At 42.9% G+C, this 21,622-nt stretch overlaps 1 protein-coding gene across 3 annotated transcripts in view; it reads right to left on the reverse strand.

The window, feature by feature from the left end:
- Positions 1-2,937: 2,937 nt before the first annotated feature.
- Positions 2,938-21,622, reverse strand: part of LOC136538919 (alpha-mannosidase-like) — a 100,545-nt gene continuing 81,860 nt past the window's right edge. For all 3 annotated transcript variants that reach the window (XM_066530855.1, XM_066530847.1, XM_066530860.1), the window contains 14 exons: positions 18,068-18,204; positions 17,252-17,320; positions 17,087-17,146; positions 16,308-16,379; positions 16,145-16,192; positions 15,879-15,998; positions 5,704-5,769; positions 5,347-5,459; positions 4,138-4,222; positions 3,922-4,032; positions 3,755-3,850; positions 3,606-3,653; positions 3,453-3,521; positions 2,938-3,357 (listed from right to left, as the gene is read on the reverse strand). In XM_066530855.1, the coding sequence (XP_066386952.1) occupies positions 3,169-3,357; positions 3,453-3,521; positions 3,606-3,653; positions 3,755-3,850; positions 3,922-4,032; positions 4,138-4,222; positions 5,347-5,459; positions 5,704-5,769; positions 15,879-15,998; positions 16,145-16,192; positions 16,308-16,379; positions 17,087-17,146; positions 17,252-17,320; positions 18,068-18,204 (1,283 nt within the window). In that variant the 3' untranslated portion in view covers positions 2,938-3,168. The remainder of the gene's footprint in view (positions 3,358-3,452; positions 3,522-3,605; positions 3,654-3,754; positions 3,851-3,921; positions 4,033-4,137; positions 4,223-5,346; positions 5,460-5,703; positions 5,770-15,878; positions 15,999-16,144; positions 16,193-16,307; positions 16,380-17,086; positions 17,147-17,251; positions 17,321-18,067; positions 18,205-21,622) is intronic.

Here is a 21,622-nt window from a genome sequence, read left to right on the forward strand (position 1 = left end):
TGGGCTATTAGTCCTCAGATAAATTTTGAAGACAAGATTCAGCTACACTCCACATCGTGCAACTCGGAAAGCACATGGCAGACCGTCTGCAAAAGCCACGGACATCGCGCACATAGCCCTGCGCACTCGCGCTCATTTCTCGAACGCTGGTGTTGTCCTCTCAGTGTCACGACGCTGTCCCCTCCTACACCGCCACCCACTACACGCCGCACCACCGCGCACCATAATTGCCCCACGATGCCACTCGTGCTGTCACCTTCACCGCCCCCGATGCCGCCGCTGCTGTTCTACATGACCTCGATTCCCTCAGCCCCAATGCCGCTCGATGTCGCCAATGATGGTGAGCACCCACCCCCTTAACCCCGCCATCCATCGTCTATAAAAGCGCCCCCGGCTGCCTCATTAATCACCTCAAGGCACTCCCACCATCAAAACTAATCACCCAAATTCAAGTGCCAACCCATTCCAACAATTCAAGAAAGAGCCAGAAATGAGTGCTACCATCTGAAGACTTTTGAAGCAAATATCAAGAAGAAGGAGTATATCGTTGAAAGCAAGAAGTTGAAGCCCACAAAATGTGCCTAGATGAAGAAGAGCTCGCTATCACCATCTTTGCCTTTCTAATCCCTCCGTTAGTGGGATCAATAATCTTGTATATCCTTGTAATGCGCCCGTTACCCTACAGAGAGCGCTAAGATATCAGCTGAAACAAGAAGGGTGGAATAAAAACCCCCAAGAAATTTTATTTGGCGTCAGAGATATTTTTGAAATTTTTCCCTTCCAAGTCGCCACTTTCCCTAGGATTTGCATGAACTCCCAATCCAACGAAGACCACCGACCGCATCGGCAAAGCACATCACCCGTAGCGAAGCGCGGACAGCAGTGGCTAGTAATATATTATAGATATATATACTTAGTGTTTCACAAAATTTTTGGGGGTACAGCTGTACCCCGTGCACCTATGCTAGATCCGCCCCTGGTCTTCAAGCAGGCAACCAGAACCAGCCCCATCGCTGAGTAGCAACGGCGAGGTACTAGGAGGAAAAATCTAATTTAGTGCATTAGAGATTCCCAAACCTGGGCTCCTCTTATAGTTATGTTGCTCTTTGGCCAAGGGTTGCTACATAACATACATACACACACACACACACACACACACACACACACACACACACACACACACACACACACCATATATATATATATATATATATATATATATATATAGATATATATATATATATATATATATATATATATATATATATATATATATATATATATATATATATATATATATATATAGAGAGAGAGAGAGAGAGAGAGAGAGAGAGAGGAACTCTGCACAACTACATCAACTAGCAATATGGTATTAATCGATATTGCACCATCCACTTTTACTAATGGGCATAAATAATCATTAAAGCCCATTAGTAAATAAATGCATTGCCCTTTGAGATCATGGGCTTTGAGCGTCGTGGTAAAATGAGAGATTTTATTATTTTCGAAATTGATTAATTTCATGAATAAAATAATTCCAGAAAAAGTCCATAATTGCTTTTTAAGCCACGAAAAATACTCCGAAGTCTCCGAAAATCTCGGAGAAATTCTCTTAGACCTTTTGGAACATGAGGTAGCCAAATAAAGTATTTGGGGCTCATGAAAAGATATTCTAGAGCATCTAGAAATTAGATTATGCTCGTGGAAAAGTGGGAATAAGTTCTAGAAAAAACAGGAAAAAATCCCGAGAAGTTTCGAGAGATGGATTGATGGATGGTGAACTCAAAGAAGTGTTTTGGAGCAGAAGAAAAGAATCTTGAGAATATCCAAATGAAAAGATTAAGATCGAGAGAGCAGGTATTTGATTATAGAAAAAAGATAAAGACAAGACGAAGAAAGATAAAGACTTACTAAACGCGTTTTTCAAAATTTTACTTACTCACAACACTAAGTCAAGCAACAAGCAAACCTCACATCATCCAAACGCCTGTCAAAATTAGAGAACTTTGAAAATTCACATTTTCCCTACAACTAAATTTGCGCTAGTTCAAACTTGGTAAATTTTATCCAAATATTAAAACCTTTCATTTTATTTAGTGTTTTCTATGCACATCCTAAAATCAAAAATTTTGGTGTGTGACAGGATGAGCCCCTGTGGTAGGGGCACTGTCAAGGTGGGAGTATAAATAAAAAGGGAGCTGACTTGGAGCGAATTCTTGGAGGAGAAAGGTGACTTCAAAGGATTAATTTCAAGGTGGATATTGTGGTATGGTGACTCAAATCCTAATTGGACTAGGATTCAAGAGAGGTGTGCTATTAGGACTTCTATTTCTATTAGAACTTGAGTGTAGAATCCTACTAGGAGTAGGACTCCAACTTGCATGTATGAGGGCCTTGGAGAGGACTATATAAACAATGGGTAGAAGCCATAGGCATCAAACAAGTCAACATATGGGTCTTACCCAAGGTTTATAAGAAGAAATAGGCTAGAAAGTTCTATTGCACTAGATTATTGCATTAGGCAAGAATTAATAGATCACTTATACTCTTCTAGAGTTGTGCTTAAATATATATATATATAATTGATGTTCGACTTCATCAAATCCTATGATGTTCCATGTGAGTCGTCTATGTCGTTCTTGATATGGTTCAAGATTGCGTCATTATCGCAATATCTTTTCAAATATCAAGCTACTGCACATAAGTAGGGGTATCAGGTTCTAACATACACCCCACAACATCAAGATTTATGAGAGCCTAGCTAGCAAGAGGATGAATTCAGAAATACATGCATGGAAGTGGCGAGAACAGAATGTACAACTGGTACCCATGTTTACCTAGGCAATTGAAGACCAACGAGAGCCAAATGGCTCCTAGCTTCTGATTTCTAGGGTGGTTCCCCCATGAAACTTATTATACATATACCTCTTCTCTTTCTTTTATATAACTTGTTGGAAGCATGTCACATTCGATTCTTTTAGCTATTGGCATGGAGAAGATACATGTATCAGATAAAGAAAACTAACAATTTTGTTCAATCCCAATCAATCCATCACAATCCACATCAAACCCTGAACAAGGCCTGAAAGGATACATATTCATCCTTTTGTACAATGATGTTTCATTTTCCCCTTTATAAACTAGGCAATTACTTTATGTATATGCAATCTAGAATTTCAGCAAGAAGGTGCGTATCTCCATGGGTCCAAGTTCTACAACAAGAGCTTGACTGTCAACTGGACCACCTTTCAATGGGATGGGATCACTTTTACTGTTCTCGATTACCCTCCAGTTGAGTTTTTTCATTTCTGACTTCTTTTGATTGGCAGAAAGGTTAGTCTCAGCTAATTCCTTGATCTGCATATTGGAACAGCATATAGTACTACTACATAATTATTTTGCAGAAGAAATATGCATCCAAAAGAATGAATTGCAACAATAATTTTACTTACGGTTCTCTTTCCGAACACCTTTCTTAGTTCAACTTTTGCTATCACTGAATATTGAGGGTCCTCTATAGCCTGGAGACTCGATAAAGATTAATTATTGATTCATTGTATAGTAGAAATAAAAATAAAACACTATTTTATAAAAAACTAATACACCTGAAACAGATGGGCCAAGCGGAGTAATGTGGTGCCATCATCTAGATTCTGAAAAGTTCAATTCTCTCTGTTAATGTTTTTATGTCGTTAATATGATGTATGCCAAAACTTATCTACGAGTTAAGAGTGAATGAAGAGCATTATGATACCTGCAAGGTAATAATTGCAACATTATCAGGAAGACTGTAATTCTCATCCATCGTGCTTTCTTTGGCAACATTATAGGATTTCCAACTTGTCTCATCCTGTAATAACAAGAATGATTACCTGCAGAACCACATAAAAGCATCATATAGACATAGTAAGAACCATATACCTCATGGGTAAAAGCAAGAAGATAGGGTGAATAGACTTGTTGGCCATATGTTCTTCGCCAGTGAGCTCCATGCCCTAGCTTGTCAACTTTGACATAGTATGTTCCCCTCACCTGTCATTTTTTAGATCAGATAGTTTCAGTAACAATTGTCAAATAAATAGTTTAGTGTTAATGGAAAATACAAAGGCAACATCAATATCGTCACTAAATTTATACTGTGAGCCCCTTGCAACTTCCATCCAAGCAGACAACTTCACCAAGTGGCTCATTAACACCTTTGCCATCATCTCTGAGTATACGCCTGATATATATATATTAAAAACATTCATGATTAGAGAGTTTCAACATGTGCTCCAAATTTAAGATTGAATTCAAGAGCTCACAACCAATATGTTTGTAACACAGTTATGCTCCAAAAAGCAGTTTCAAAATTTCTTGGTTTATTGGACATAAAGGATTGTAAACCTTTCATTAGTCCCTTTCTAAACCTTAACTTATGGCCTTCGTCTACAAAACATATAACATCATATTGAGATAGAAACAAAATGCAATTGTTATAGGGTTGGGCGTGGACATTTAGAATGTGTTAAAAAAACTTGGTTCTAGGTAAGAGTTAACACCAAGTCCTATACTTGGAGAATAATGGCTCCAAGAAATAAACAATCCAAGAGACGACTCCATGCTTAAGATGCAAGTATAGGAAATAAAAAGTAATAGTCTATTTTGACCATTCAACTCTTCTACTTCTCTAATGTCTACCCACCATCTGCTAAAAAAATGTCTACCCATCACCCCTGTCTAAATATAATACCTCATCTACCAATATTGCTCAATTTTGACCCTCAACTTGTATTCGTGGTTTTCAAGTGATGTGTAGGCTTTTCCTGCAAGAATGAACCGATTCCTGTGAAATTCTTGTATAATTCCTACATTCCAAACACTGCCATCACTCTCTCTATTGCTCTTTCTTTATTCCATGGAAAAGCAAAGTGGCTAGCCATGAAAATATAGTAAAAAGATAATACAAGGCCAGCCATATTGGCAAAAAAAATCTAAAAACTTGGAGGAGAAAACACTGCCATTTCACTCCAAAACAACAAAACATGAGACCAATGGTCAAACTCAATTGTCACTAATTGTTGGAGTGCTAGATTTAGATGGTATTAGAGTTGAGGAATAAAACATAGAATTATTTCGACAAAAGACTTAGTTCCTTCTCCTCTTTATTCTCTCTCTTGGAGGACTAGACCCATTCTTAGAATCCCTCTAAAACCATGCCTGGTGTTAAACTTTTACAAGAGCAGGGGTCTAGATCATGACCAAGATTGATCCTCTACGAACTATCCAGATTTTATAAGATCATGGAGCTATTTCTTTTAGAGGACCAATAAACCTAGAACTAACTCAAGTGACCTCAGCTAGTACCTGTGTAGCATAATCTCTAGCTGACCATCCTGAATACTTGATGCTCCAACAGCGCGGTCCACAAGTACAGATAGCTCATATTTTCCATCGGCTACATATGCGCCTAGATTGACCTGAAAAGTTGATGTGCAAGAAATATACTATAAAGTCATAATCTAGTAATAAAAGTAGAATTCTACTATATTATTAATATTTCTGATCAATCCCATTATCATTTTGGATACATTGTTGCATGATACAAAAATACTTCTACACATGGAAAAAATCATATAGATAGCATGCTATAAACTGAAATTCCATATCGTGTCTAACAGCCTGAATATGGTTCACTTAGAAAAATGTGAATGTTGTGATTACCGGGTAGTAATTTCCTGCAACTGGTTCTGTCACTTCAAGATCCCAATCTTCCCTATAGTTCCTAACCTGCAAATGAAATTCAATCTAAATGTGTATGTAAAAGGAGACTATGCAAACTTTTAAAACTCTAGCATACTCAATTTAGAAAGGCTCACAGTTTTAAAAGAAAGTTGACCCATGGGGGAAAGCCCACCCCCACGGAATTACACTAATGGGACCGAGGGCTGGACCAATAAGGAACATGATAAAAGGAAATGTAATAATGAGAGACATTTCATTCTAGTGGCTTGGGATATATGGAAAGATTTGAATGATTGCGTCTTTAATGGCACAAGTCTGAGTGTTAGTCCAGTCTCAATGGAGAGTTTCATAGTGTTGTTTCCAAGACTGCCATGCCATACGAAATGAAATGAAACATGGATGAAACATCCACTCTCAATGGGGAGTTTCGTTCTATAGTTTCATAGGCATTTAATTTTATGACTCATAGAGAGTTGGTAATCGTGCCAAGAGAGTTTCATCCCTATGAAACTCATTTCTTCTCTCTTCTTAAAAACGTTGCCACATCATCAAAAGCGCCTATATATGTGGGAGCTTATTAAATTCAGATGAAACTCTCACGGAGACTAGCCTTAATTATGGCTGCACTGCAGGCTATCATAAATGAATCCATCTTAATTATGGTGCTCCACTAGATCTAAAGCACTCCAGGAGCTGCTGGTTAGGTCGTTTGTTGTGGGATAATACCTTGGACCTTAGTAGATTGATGGTCTCCTGATTCTTGAATAAGGCCTTATGTTTCTAGCTTTTCTCTATTTGTAGTGTGGTGGGGTAGTGTGAGTTTTGGGTGTGTTTTGGGGAACTTAGACCCTCTTGTATACTCTCTTCTATTTTAATGAAATGATACACATCTCTCTTGTGTGTTTTAGAAAAATAATTGGAGACATTTAACAATGAGAAGGTTCAGTAGTCATCCATTACATAACGGACAATCATTGTTGAACCATCATTGCCAGGTGTGATGGAGCTGGCAATGATTTGCTTCACTACCAGGTCATAATCCTAGGATCCATACAACATTGGGGATCCTATTGACCCAGTAGTGAAGCCCTCTAACACTACCGACTGGAGCCACAACCCGACAGTGATATATCATCGTTGGTTGGTGGCTCCAACCAACAGTGGAAATAAATGGATTATCACTGTCGGTTCAGCCCACCACCCAGTAGTGATATATCTTCACGGCTTGACCCAACAGTGATATGGGAACATCACTATGAGGTTGTGGGATGAACTGGCAGTGTTCGGTGCTGTTGGAGCGACCTACATCATGATTGCTTGCTTCTCCACCATCAGATCCACCTACCACCATTGCTACTGGTTGCAAAATATGCATCTAGACATAAAAGATCACACCTCCATGGATAGATGAGGTCCCCTACCACTTATATTCCCACACAGATCTAGCATGTTACATGTAACACTTCTGGTGTTACGAGCTCGCTAAGCATTGAGATTATGGCCTGAGAGATAGATCTATAAATATAGTGAGTTAGTATACTTAAATGCCTATATGTGTTAATGAAAAATCCTAACGCAAAGAGTAGAATAAGTAGTTCTAAACATTGGCACAGAAGCAATTTTTATAAACAAAAATTTAATATAATTTGTATGTAGTACTCAGTGTTCGCCTAAACGGATTAAACGGCCATTTAAACGGTCAGCAAACGGTAAACAGTGATAAACTGTTTTGTTTAGGGGGTAAACGGAAATTAAACGGTTGACCGTTTAAACGGTCAAAAAACGGTCTAAACGGTCTAAACGGAATAGAGATAAACAACATTAAACGGGCTAAACGGCATTTAAACGGCCGTTTAGGCGAACACGAGGTAAATCTAGTTCAGTTTTGTATGGATAAATTTGTATACTTAAGTTTATTATATTTATAAATGTGTACACTTGATAAGTTACATGCATAAATATCTATATTTAGTTCTTTTCACATGCATAAATATATATACATACCAAAATAATTGATTTTTACTCGGATAAATATGTATAAATGTTAGAATACTTGATTTTTTACATGCACATATATAATTATATGTATTTTTTTTAAAAGTACAAAACTGTTTAGACCGTTTAACTTCGTTTAAACACCGTATAAACAACCTAAACATTAAACGAAGGGCGACCGTGTAAAGACCGTTTACCGAAAAACATTGGTAGTACTTGAATAAAGTTTAGTGTGTAAGTGTAGTAGATGGAAATGCAACATTATTTTTTGGAGAATAAATACTATTAGTTAGTAATTTGGGAAGTTCAAAAATCAAACTTGGGATTTAAGAAGGCTCATTTCGTTGCCGGCAAGCACTTGAACTTGTGTTTAAAAGTATCATTCTTTGGCGAACTATATTGGACAAATTAATTAGAAAGTGCTTCGATATTTTATTTCTAAGAGTTAGTATGTAGTATGGGCTAGGTCATGGTACAATTGTTAGTTGAATCCGGCAAGGTTTAGACCTTTTAAAAATTCAATCAAAAGTGTTAGGGGAGGTTAGTACTAATCGGACATTGAATTCTTGTAAGTCTGAAATGATAATAGACAATGCTATTTTGTTATTTAAATTTTAAGAAAAATGCCTAAACACTAACTTCATGTTTTTGCACAGTTGATTGCATCAAAGTGAATACTTGGGTAGGGTGTAGTCCCCGAGTGGGTTGGAGTTGTCGTGACATCGCAAGAATTTCCCAACATCGCTAGAACACGTCGCAGTTAGGTTTTGGCACTCCGTTTGTGAATCAACACCTGGCTTGATGAACCTATTTTGGCGTGTCTCTATCTCTCTCGGTAATTCATCTAAGTTTGTGTTTGATGCTCCTTGGGATAGCCTTTAGGACCCTCTTGAGCCTTGGCAAATTGGTTTTGGTCTCAACCAAGCTAGTTTGGTATTGGTCGGAGCTTTACAAGTCGTGCAAGTCACTGATAGCAGCTGCTCGGCCGAAGTTCACGGTCACCGCGTGCACGATGCGGTTGGTGACGAGCTTACCTTGGCACTCATTTGTCTTTCCCCCTAGCTACTCTGTGATCATAACGATTGTTTCGTTAGGAACCGGGTAGTGTTGGCTTTAAACTAGCATAAGTGGTTGAACTTTGACGAGATAATTAGTTGTTTTTGTTTAGCTTTAAAATGCGTGCACGACACAGTTTGCTGCCACTCGGCCTGAGCCACGGTCACCGCGTGCGTGGGTGCTGATGGCGTCGGGCTCGCGTCTTGACCAGGTTGCGGCCGCTGGCCAGCTTGCGTTGGTTGGCGCTGCACAGCCTTGCCTTGGGCGATGGTCAGCCCTAGTTGGCCACGGCCTGGTCCTGCTGCTGTGTGTGCGCCGCGCTCGCATGACTGGCCGTTGGGCCTTGCTGAGGTTGCGGCTGCATTGCTTGGTCGACGTGGCGCTCACCGCGCCCCTCATTCTACTTACCGCGCTAGTCTATGCCTTGGAGCCCTGCCGCCGTGTCGCAACAGTGGCCCGACCGTAGAAGTGATGGAATGCTTCCCTGCCTTGCCTTGCCCTGCTAGACGCCATGGAGAGCTTGGCTCGAGTTCGGTCACTCCGAGTTAAGAGTGTCGCGCTAAGTCTCCTATTCGTCCATCATGTGGACTTGCTCGTGTCGTAGCTAGTGACTAGGGTTGGCCGTCTTAAGCCTTTCGCCCACGCGCGTGTGCTTCTCCATGGCAGGGCACGACCAGAGCTCTCCTTTTCCGCCCTCCAATTCGTTTAGCTCCGGTCCTCCACAAACCGATTCTTTGTGCCAGTAGAGGGCACTAGAAGCCCACTTGGCGCTCCATCTCTTCCACCCCGGCCATGGGCTATCAGCGGTCAATTGGGCATTTTGCTCATCGCAGGTCTTCGTCGCCGCCGTGACCTGGAACTAGGGAGAGAGGTAGGATTGGAGTGATAGAAGTTCGATTGCTTGAGACCTTAAACTTGCATTGACCCCCTCCACTTGGTGCTTGTGTTGCTTTGTCCAGGAGGACCACCATCGGTGTGGGGACGCACCGGTGCCATGCTCGGCACGCCGCCGTGAGGTGCAGGCGCACATGGCCGGGTCGTCTCGTCGCTCCTCCATCTCATCCGCCACTGTAGCGCGAACCCTGGTGAGCTTCTGACGCTTCCATGAGCGTGTAGGTTCAGGGGAACGGCCATGCCGCTGCCGTAAATGGCTGTTCGCCGCTGTAGCTTGCAATACTGCGTCCCTGAGCCCCTAACCACCACCTAGCCGTGTGCGTTTAGCCATGGATTGAGGTCAGCCACTTACTCCTATCTTAGCGAGCGTTGGTAGCCCGGTGTAGCGGCCATCTATCGCCGGCCACCGTGGCGGCGAGCGCGGGGAGTCTAGGGACCTCTCCATGTGAAGTCGACAACATTCGGGGCCCATTTGCAAAAATGGTGATTAGGAGAATAGTATGTAGGGAGGTTGTGCTATTACGAAGAAGAATAGGGTCTCTTTTGTAAGAATGCCACTGCACGCGCGTGTCCCGGTCTTGAGCCGTAATGGGCCATCGCGACGCGCACGCACACACGCCCCGTGCTGGGCCGACAGGCTAAATTGGGTTAAGGTCGGCCCCTTTTCTTTTCCAAGTATTTGCTAATTTAGTTTCTAAGCTAAACTTGTAAATCCAATAAAAATTTGTGTAGTTGACCAAAAATTGTGAAACCAATTTTGTTAGGTTCCTAAAATTGTGAACTATCTGCTAGTATATTTGGTTCACATAGTTTTGTAATATTTCTAGGAGTTATCTAATTAATTTAAGATGCTTGATATTGTAAGATATAAACTTGTAAGAATTTTTGTGATGAATTAGTGATAGTGTTGGCTCTAAAACTTTTACAGTAAATTCCTAACATTTTTAGGTGCTCACTGTAATTTTTGTAGCTCATAATAATTAGTTTGCTGAGGTAACTAATGAGCCCTAGTTTATATATAGTAAATAAAAGGAAATAAAGAAACACCTAGGAATTTTATAACTAAAACATTGTGGGAAATTAGCGCCTAGTTTGACAACTTGGATATGTGGTCTAGTACGTTAGTCGTCAGAGCTAGCTTGTTAGCTTAAGAGGCGTAATCGTATTTAAAGAGTTGCGATCGCCATTGATTATTTACGTCTCTGCGTTGTATCCACGAATATCATAATAGGGACAACGATGGATCGTGGAGTCGACCAAAATAGCAGAGCAGATGGTGCCTTGATGATCGTGTCATCATGATGGAACGTTAACTTTGGTTATATCTTACCCAGACAAGCCCCGGTGTATAACCCCTATTATTCTACACTTTATTTTATGCTTGTGCATTAAGTTTAAGGAGTTGGATGAAGCCCACTTGCATATATATATATATATATCCTTATCCTATGAGCCTTACTAGTATGACAGAATCGTGTAGATTGCTATGCTATAGGACTCCGATAGAAATCGAGTGATTGCCTATCACTCGCGAGAGATATGAAATATATTATTGTTACTATTATCATGTTACTATCATATGGAATATATGTGGATAATAATTGGAGACCGTGTGGGACCATATATTGGATTTGGATTTGGACTTGGTTAGGTAACCAAGCGAGGCTCTGGTTGCGTTTGTCCTGCCTGTGTCGGTTAAGGACCGGCCGTTGCATTGGATTCTAGTCAGGTCATAGATTTATTATCCTGAGCACATACTTGCTTATGGGGGCAGGAAGGCTCGTTGCTCTCTTGTCATGGGGTCTGGCTCTTTCTGGACCGACTGATTGGAGGCGGGGATGGTGAAGGTCTAAGCACCACACTGAGTCTAGGACTCAGGTGTGGGGGCTTGGAGTCCAAGTTTGGACGCGGACATAGACCCCTTGACAGGAGAGTGGTGGGTTGGTCCTGCTTGTGCCTCGGGTATAAGCGGGGCTTGGGTTTCGGGGTACCTAGCTGGGATACATTGGTTTGCGAATCACCATGTAATACGGTACGACTTCTCTACGATCTAGCACCATAGTAAGAACTAAAATATGAAAGATGGTAAAATGGTTCTAATTGCTTACCATCTGCTTGAAAGTAACATAGGTGCTTACATAGAATGGTTAATTAATGAACTAATGATGACTGCTAATAAAATTGAATATAAGGACACACGTTTAGTAATGCTTCCTGTAGATGCAATAAACCCACAAGCCAGATATCCTTACATATCCGTAGAGTCTTTTCTTTCCTCCTGACGGGTAAGTCTTGCGGAGTACAATTGAGTACTCAGGGTTTGTTCTACCATGTTGCAGGTGACAGGTGGATGCTAGAGCTAACACTTATGTGTGGAAACCTCCTGGTAGGCACAACGAGGATTTTCTTAACGTTGTGGACATAGAGTTTATTTGAAACTTCCACCCAAAATGTTTTACAATGGAAAAACTTATAACCTGTTATGATCTATATAACAGATCATCATGTTAATGTTTAACTTGTCATTAAATGATTTTATTTCTACTGAAACTCTGATAACATGGTTATATTCCGCTGTTATAAACAATAAATATTATACTCTGATGTTGCATGGAAAGTGATGTAAGAAATGACTAAAATGTTGTAAGCTTTATTCTCCCATTTATGATCCTGTTGAAATATGTGGATTTTGGGTTCTTGACAAAACTATTAAATTAGCTCACTCTGGGGGTGTTTAGTGTCTAATGGAAGACAAGCACCTTTGGAAGTGAGTTATTTTAGGCGGTTCTGCCACATGACACAAGCTCATTTGTATCACCATTTGAAGTCTCAATATGTGCTCTATGTGGGAGAAAACCCTCCACATAAACCTTCCATTCGTAGTCAAAATGGTGCATGAGAGATACTAGAAGAAAGTTCATAAAGATGAAGCCATGCGGAAGCCAGGGCGTGCTGGCAACAATGCTACCGGATCAAGCTAGCATTGCTCCTAGGGTGTCCAAGCTTCAGTGTGGCCTTGTCTTCACAAACTTTCTTCTAACACCTTCAAAATACACTTGCTCCTACACTAGAGATGGAGGGCTCCTTGCTAGGGATCATTAGGAGGAAGAATATAAGAATGTTCATTCTACTCTCCATATCATGCTTCACTATAGCCGGTGATGAGAAAAAACATAGGGATATGTTAAGTCCTAGGGTAAGAGGTTCCTGACTAAAGGACCCCCGACCGATCCCTCCAAGATCTCTTGGGGGCTACACTCATTAGGTGCGCTTGTACACATCTTCCTGCCAAGGATTGAGCAGAACCCGAGCATGCCTCGGTCTCTACTTGGGCCTTAGGGGCTCACCTAAGCCCTAGGCTCCCATCAATGGTAGCCTGAGCCTGATCCTTGGCTCCGGCTCTAGCACAAGCCAAGGGCTAGGCTAGAATCCACTGCCCTAGGGCTCAGGGGCTCCTTGGCGCTACCCAGCGGGTGCAGCATTGTCGTCCACTCTTCCCACAAAGTCACGCATGGGACATGACACAAGGGGACAAATCCATCCATTGGATTCAGGGGCCCGAGGGTTTTTGGTCCTGCTCGTCAGTCCCTGAAGTTAGATGCCTTCACTACCAAGGAAGCCTCTAGAAGGCGCACTTGGTGGAGGCTGGTCCAAGCCAACAAGGCCTGATGGTTAGAGCATCAGAGCAGAGCAGTCGAACGATGCCCAGGGCTTTTCTGAGTCCACAACAACGTGGAGGTCCATCCACGTAGCAGCAGCACCGTCCATGACTCCGGTGCATGTAGACCATATACTAAACCCCCCAAACCACTATGTACTCAACCTACCTCGGTATATAAGGAGAGGTCGGATCCTACAGAGGGGGAGGATGAATAGAGGGCAAACCACCCAATCAAATAGAGTCCTCACAAAACTCAGAGCTCTACACCGAGAGCAAATCCACCCCGAGAGTAGTACTGAGGTCTCCTCCCTACCATCATCTTCTTCCCTCCGATAAGGATGAAACCTCACCACCGATGAGCATAGGAGAGCACCGAGCGATCTCCTTCCAAATCTCTTACACTCTATTGTAACCCCGCATTTTGGGTGATCTCAAATACAAGGAACATCCACTGCTGGACGTTCGGTCCCGATAGCCTGAACTAGGATGAATCATAGTGTCCTCTCTGTGTTCTCTATGTTCTTGAGTCCACCCAAGCCTCTAGAGACCCACACTTAGTGACATCCGATGAACAACAATGTTTGTCACGGTATCTACCCCGCGACAGCTGGCGCGCTAGGTAGGGGTGCGCGTCAAGTGTGATTCAGGCTCTATGGTGGCCAAAGCCACTCGCCTCGTCGTCGGAGGAGGTAGCGTCGCCCCGGACGATGGTGTTCGCCTCCCCAGTGAGTTCTTCGTCATAGCTGGCGCCATCACCCCGGGCTAGGTCCTCAATTTTAGGAGCCTGGCCTACATTGCTGACTGCTACGGCAAGCTTCACCCGCTCAAGGAGGTTGCGCCAGTGGACAATGAGTCCTTGGCACCGTCTCTTCCACTGGGCCCCTTGGGAGCGGATCTCGAGGTCCTTGCTCGACAGATCTGGCATGGCCTAGGCCCAAACCCCACCGTGTTGGAGCGATGCTAGATGTTCTACATGTTGACCAACATCCACTACCAAATAACCACCAGCGAGGTGCTCCCATCGCCTGAGTTCTTCAAGTACTACCTCCTGGACCTACCGTTCGGGATCTAGAATGCGATGGCGTCCTTCCAGCTGGAGCTGGAGCACCTTGTCCGTCGGGAGGCGCCATCCTCTCTGGCACAACGGGATCGACGTTCCCTCCCTGCGCACCTTCCTCGAGATCCTCTCAGGGAATGGCCCAGAGTACGACTCCGATGACATCGACTACTACTCTCCGTCCCTCATGTGCTTCCACATCGATGGCGACAACCCTATCGTCGATGCCCCCAAGCTCACTCCGCTGAACCAGAGTCCCCGCAACCGCGCGGCGTACCTTCACGAGAAGGCGACAAGTTTTAGATGACGGCAATGTGGTAGCCACTAGTGAAGGGATTGCTCAAAACAACCAGAATGATATGGTATAGTGAAAGTGGTGCTCATAATGTTTATATATGTTATCTTTGTATTCATGGTTCACATATTCTATTTGTTGACACCACTTACAGATTCTGTATCATGATTCGACATATGTTTTGTGTAGCTTCCATGCCTTTCTAAGTGAAGCAGTGGAGCAACTTGGTTAGTGATGGTACTATGCAGGTTCAAGGTCCACCTCACATGGATTGCAAGGTCATATGCATTTTGCTTTGCATTCTAGCCCATTTGCAATGCCTCCAGTTTATTTAATCTTTGTAGACCATATGTTCAGACATGTGAAGACAAAGAGAGTGCTTAATTCATGCACTGATGTACTTAAATGACATGCTCGGTTATAGAATTGGGGATGTTCACTATACTGAATATGTGGCACATAACAACTACTACTAGTAGTAGTAGTGGGTGTGCTCCAATTGTTTTGTAGTAACGAGACTTTGGTTTGTAATAACTTCATCTCTACCTATTAAGTATGTATATATGGTCTTGTAATTATGATGTATTCATTATCGAATCTTGTGAGAAATATGATGGCATCAGTAATATCGAATGTAAAAACTTTAGACAGAAACCTCTATTTAAATGTAATAATGAAGTATATAGAAAATGGGAAAATGAAGGTCACTGCCATTTGAAGCCACTGAAACAGTAGTGAACCCTTATTCTATTACTACTGGGTCTATCCTTTGAACCGATAGTGATATGATACTCTCTCTTTTGGGTCGAGAATCGGATCACTGCCCATTGTCCTCTGTCAGACCCATTTCTGGCGGTGATGCTGCGTTTCAAACAGACAATGATTGCTGGATTTAGAGTAGTGATCTATTAGGCCAGTCTTAGTGATGTCTCACTTTACAAGACTTCCATGGGTTGAAACAGTATAGACAAGTTTTGTCTCTATGAAACTCATTTCATCCCATAAAACTTTTATGATCTCTGTTCATCTTTATTACGTCATGTCAGCTTATTTAATGTCCATGAAAACTCTCATGAAACTCCCACTAAAACTGACCTTACAATATACTATACACATGTATGATATTGAAAGAAGTAACAATAATCAAACAAATTAATCATATGAAATATCCAATGGAAACCTAGATTGATTGTTACCCTTTTGAGAAAATCTCTTCCATTAGAGTCCGTATAAAATGTACTGTTTGTAACCATGTCTGTTGTCATCCGGGTGATGATCTCCTTCCCGACATCATCATCAATAGGGATTGGCCCAATCTTTTGCAAATTTTGGAACAAAAATTGTTAGTTCAGTTTTGGATAATAGTTTTCCTTATACATGCGAGCATAGCTGGAATAGCATATTCTCCATAAACATAAATCTTATGGAAACATATTTTCCAAAGTTGAAAGTAGTCACTAACCGTGTATTCAACTTCTGCATGCTCCTTGTTCTTGTAGAGTCGAGTAATCTATTTAATGAAGAGAGATCAATGAAATGCTCATATTTTAGGCTCCACTAATCACGTAATATTTATTATATTTAACTGCGATGGGTCCTAGAGTGGAGTAAATTTTAAATCTTACCTGATAAATCCAAGGACCGAATTGTTGATGAACTTCATGAACCAGAGGTCCATTCATAACGCTGAGCAGCACCTAAAAGGAAATTAAAATGATCGACCCACTGAAAGAGAAACTGCACATGAAGTTCTTAATTACTAGCTAGTGCACAGTCCATAGTTATTTTTAAAACAGCCATGACATAGAAGAACTTGGGGGGCCCTCTCTTTGATCTACAAGAGCTATTCGAGAGTAAAGATACAACTATTTCTATGAATATAACCACAATATTACACTATGTCAACCTATGCCCTCTTCTATATATAACATTTATAGATTGCATGAAATGAAATATTCAAGTCAGAGTCTGAAAATACGTTTCAAAGGAATTTTTGTTCAAAAACTAGAATCTACCATTCTGATTCCAGTATTACAAAGGTATGAGATATACAAAACTACATCTGCCGGACCGTAAGGAATCAACTGCATTAAAGAATGATAATAGAGGGGAATATACCTTTTTGAATTCAGTTCAACATACATGCCATAGTTTCATAGAACAGTTGAAAAGATTTTGAAAAAGAACACTATGCCTTTTCAGTCCGTATATTTTTCAAGTCCTTGGCGTTCAAATGCAACCAAAAAAATATTACACCAACAACTCTTGTTTGTGAAATATTATTATGGGGAAATACTAACAAATAAAGGCACCTTTAATACATGCATTACTGTTACAAAATATAAAAAAAGAGATAACGGAATTATGAATTAGAAATAAATAAAGAAAAGCTGCAGGGTATTACCGATGATGATACAATAGTTGGTGTAGTACCATTGGGTCTAAATATATATGCTCCAGATCCCTAGTACAAACCATTAAATTAATAAACATATATACATCATAACCATCAAATATTTACTGGCCAGATTTTCTCCAACTGAGAAAAATCTCAGTTCTTTAGTCAAACCTGTGAATCCACGATGTCACCTTCATTTGAACTATACCAAAAAAAGCTTTGTTGAATTGGTAGATCCACCTGAAGCCAATTACGTACACAAATTTGGATATATCAGTATTACTCCGTATTAGTCAACTCACATGGTAAGGTTAGGGCTCCGAAAAATTGCAACACTTTAGACACGCGTTATATATATATATATATATATATATATATATATATATATATATATAAAACAAAAAGGGAAAGGTAATCTCAAAGCATGGTGATCTTTTGTCCAAAATTATTTCGTGAGAGCAATCATATACTTGACATGAAAAACAGTAGGTATGCATATTTTCTTCATGAAGGCACTATTACTATATACATCTAATTTTTCAAGATGTAATATTATGTTAAACAGAATGTTAACAGCATGGTAATGACAAGATGGGAAATTATATACAGAATACCTACATGAGCATGACTCATATTGTGCAACTGAGAGATCAGTATCATGCGTGGATGCACTTACGTAATCCTTTGAGGATGGCACACTATAGGACTTTAAGCCAACTGTTGTGTCAACTATTACGAATGCATAATCAATTCTAAGATAATGCAGATCATAATATGATAGGTCAAATATAAGCATGTATAAGTTGAAAAGGTGGTTTGTCCAATCCTATGTTACAGATATGTATTTTAATATGTATTTTAAATGACAATTTTCAATTTAATTATCTCAGATCTAATGTGAAATACATTTCTATCGACTCATTTTAACAAAGAATAACAATTTGTAGATCCTTCATTTGTAAAACAGATATGTCATATAAGACTCACTCCTGAGACAGAATTGAATATTCTCTTCAGTTGTCCAGATGCTGATGAAAAGGAAAGTTTTAGAGACCCTGGTCCAACTTCAACCGTGTCATTCCTTGGAGAAACCATGGTTGAAACATAGCCAGTGCTGCTGTATCCTAGATAGATTGTAGGAAAACTATCAAGTTAAATTAAACATAAGAAACTTGATGAAACTGATAAATTAATAGGGTATTTTGGAATGGCCTAATAACTGTCATGTGGGGGCACCACTACACACGCTGGCCCCGCGCCAGAGACGCGACCAGAGCTGCGCAAACCGCGCCTGCAGCGCCATAGCGTGCACGATCACCGTGCCTGATGCAGGAACGCTGGCTGGGCTGTTAGCACGGCCAATCTAGGCCTTAATTTTAGTAGTTTCCTTCTATGGTTGTTAGAGGAAAGAACCTATTTATCTGCTGTAATCATGGTGATCAGATTCAAGCAATACCAGATTACTTCCCAGTCTACCTCTTATTCTTCACAATCTCATCCCCTTCACCGTAGGCCGTTCAGGGGAACAACCCCACGCCATTACCGACCGAGACTACAAATTCCTTAGCCGAGGTCCAGCTACCCTCAATCCCGACACCCTTGACAACCTGGTATCATGTTCCAGGCGGTCCTCGTCATCCACCCCACCGCATCTGCACCGTCGCCCGCTGCCCCTGACTCGCTACCATCGCCCGCTGCCTCTGTGACGTCCGCCATGTCAGGGCCGGCACTAGCTGATCTCGAGGCCCTCGTCAAGTCCATGGCTGAGACCGTCTAGACCCTGAAAGCTTCGGTCGACGAGCTCAAGCAGGAGCGCCGCTCCGACATATCCTCGTCGGGTACCAAGCCCCCAGGCACCACTTTGACGCTCTCCTTCCTCGGGCGGGCACGTTGATGGAGGCGCAACGGGGTGCACATATTCATGGCCGGCCTCTGCTTCAATTGCAAAGAAAAGTTCGAGCATAGACACAATTGCGTCTGCCAGCACATCTTCCTCCTTGACTGGGCTGCCGCAGATGATGGGGACGACACCGAGTCAACCGAGCCCGATCCTCGGATCTCGCTGCACGCTATTTCTGGCGTCCGCACCAGCGAGACAATGCAGGTGCACATTCAGCTGGGCAGTGCCACCGTGATCAGCGCTCCTCGACTTGGGATCGACGCATAACTTCATCTCTGAGGAGTCTGGACGCAGCACCAACCTGCAGCTGGAATGCCGTGGCAACATGAAGGCAACCATGGCCAATGGTAAGCGTGTTCCCTGCCTAGGCGTGTTCTGCTAGACACCCTTCTCCATCGCCGGCGAAGCCTTCCAAGCGGAGCTGTTCGCTCTTCTTCTCGCCAGCTATGACATGTGCTGGGGACCCAATAATGGCTCGCCTCGCTGGGGCCTATTATGTGGGATTTCGGCACCCTCACCATGTCATTCTGGTGCCGAGATCACTGCATAAGTTGGCCTGGCGTCACGGGTCCACCCAGCCCAGCCCTACAAGTCTGCACTAGCGACAACCTCCTAGAGGCACTGCTCACCCAGTTCTCCAACGTCTTCGACGAAGCCCCACGGCCGACCATCGCCGTGCTCCCGCGACCACAATATCACCCTGGTCCAAGGCAAGCAGCCTGTCGCCGTCAGGCCCTACCATTACCCGGCAACCCACAAGGATGAGCTGGAGCACCGGTGTGCCACCATGCTGACCTAGGGGCTGATCTGCCGCAGCTCGTCTGCCTTCTCCTCACTGGTGGTCAAGAAGGTCGACGGCTCCTGGCGTTTCAGACATAGACTAAAGGGCCCTCAACTGCCATAACGGTGAAGGACGCTTTTCCCATCCCTGTTGTCGACAAGCACCTCGATGAGCTGCATGGTGCCAAGTTGTTCACGAAGTTCGATCTCCGCTCGGGCTATCACCAGGTGTGCATGAACCCCACTGATGTGGACAAGACATCGTTCCGGACTCACGATGATCTCTACGAGTTCCTCGTCATGCCGTTTGCCCTGTGCAACGCGCCGGCTACCTTCCAGGCACTCGTGAACGATGTCATGCGGTTGTTCCTCCACCAGTTCATTCTCGTCTTCTTCAATGATATCCTAATCTTCAGCGACTCATGGGCGGATCACCTCCGCGCCGTCCTCATCACCCTTGAGCAGCACCACTTCTTCGTCAAGCGATCAGTGTGTGCCTTCGGCGTCGACTCCATCATGTACCTGGGGCACATAATTTCGGCGAAGGGCATGGCTATGGACCCCGCAAGGTCTAGGAGGTGCGCGACTAGCCACAGCCCCGCTCGGTGTGCGTGGTCCGGGAGTTCCTCGGTTTGGCGGGATATTACCACAAGTTCATGAGGGACTATGGCACAATCGTGGCGCCTCTCGTGGCTCTCCTTCGCAATGACGGCTTCCTGTGGACTAGCGCTGCCATAGAAGCCTTCCAGGCATTGAAGACAGCGATCACGATGGCTCTGGTCTTGATCCTCCCCGACTTTGATCAACCCTTCGTTGTGGAGTGTGATGCTTCCTACCATGGGTTTGGGGGCGGTGCTCATTCAGGACAAGCACCCCATAGCCTTCTTCAGCTAGCCCGTCTCTCTATTGGAACCGAGTCACTCTAGCTCACGCCGGACTGAGCTACATGATGAACAGCATGCAAAACGATGCAATCTTCAGAAATATTCAGCCCACAGTTTCCCATGCTCGACATCACTTCAGAATTGATTTTGCTCAGGTTATCCTTAGAGCAAAGATCGAGTTCATATGTACCCAATATTAGTCTATGGCTAGATGCATATGTGTAATCTTCTTGATTTTCTTTGTAAGCTTTTATGTTTCATGAAACTCTGTTGTAAGCTTTTAGCATTTATAATAAAAAGCACAGTAGGGGCTTGCACCCTCCTGTTTTCCTCAAAAAAAAATGAACAGCATGCAAGATAGATATGCCGGCGACGAACGCGGCGGCGCCAAACGCCTATATCTTGGCTTCTATAATCAAAACATGACTCGGAACAATTCATCCAATGCTTACAAGCCAGCTTTATAGCCCAGCAAGCACACCGGCGAGCAACGACTCGCCCAGGTCTCAATGCAAGCTAGCGCACAGACGCATGCACGCCGTCCACTTCTCCCGAAGCCACGAACTCGAGTATTGATAGACGTCCGCGCCACCACGCGTAGCATCCCCAAGAAGCGGTCCTCCATGCCATGCGGCCACACGCCTCTGCATACTGCTGTTGGACTGAACCGTCTAATAGAATCCTAACAAACTACATGCAATATAATGACTCCGGCGACAACTACGCCAAACACGTACATAACGTGACTAGCATCTATACTATATGCAAGACTCAAAACTAATTTAAGTCATTATTTCCATCATTGCCCCCCCCCCCCCCCCCCCCCTAATCTTGACTTGTGCACTCAACACTTCATCACAGAAGGGGTGGCTCGTCATCGGCCGTCGCAAGCAGAGCCTCTTCCTGCTTCTTCTTGGGACATTCATGAGAGAAATGGCCACGCTTGCCGCAGCTGTAGCACTTGCCTTCCGTTATCCT

This window comes from Miscanthus floridulus, chromosome 1 (genome assembly GCF_019320115.1).
Source record: "Miscanthus floridulus cultivar M001 chromosome 1, ASM1932011v1, whole genome shotgun sequence".
NCBI lineage: Eukaryota > Viridiplantae > Streptophyta > Magnoliopsida > Poales > Poaceae > Miscanthus > Miscanthus floridulus.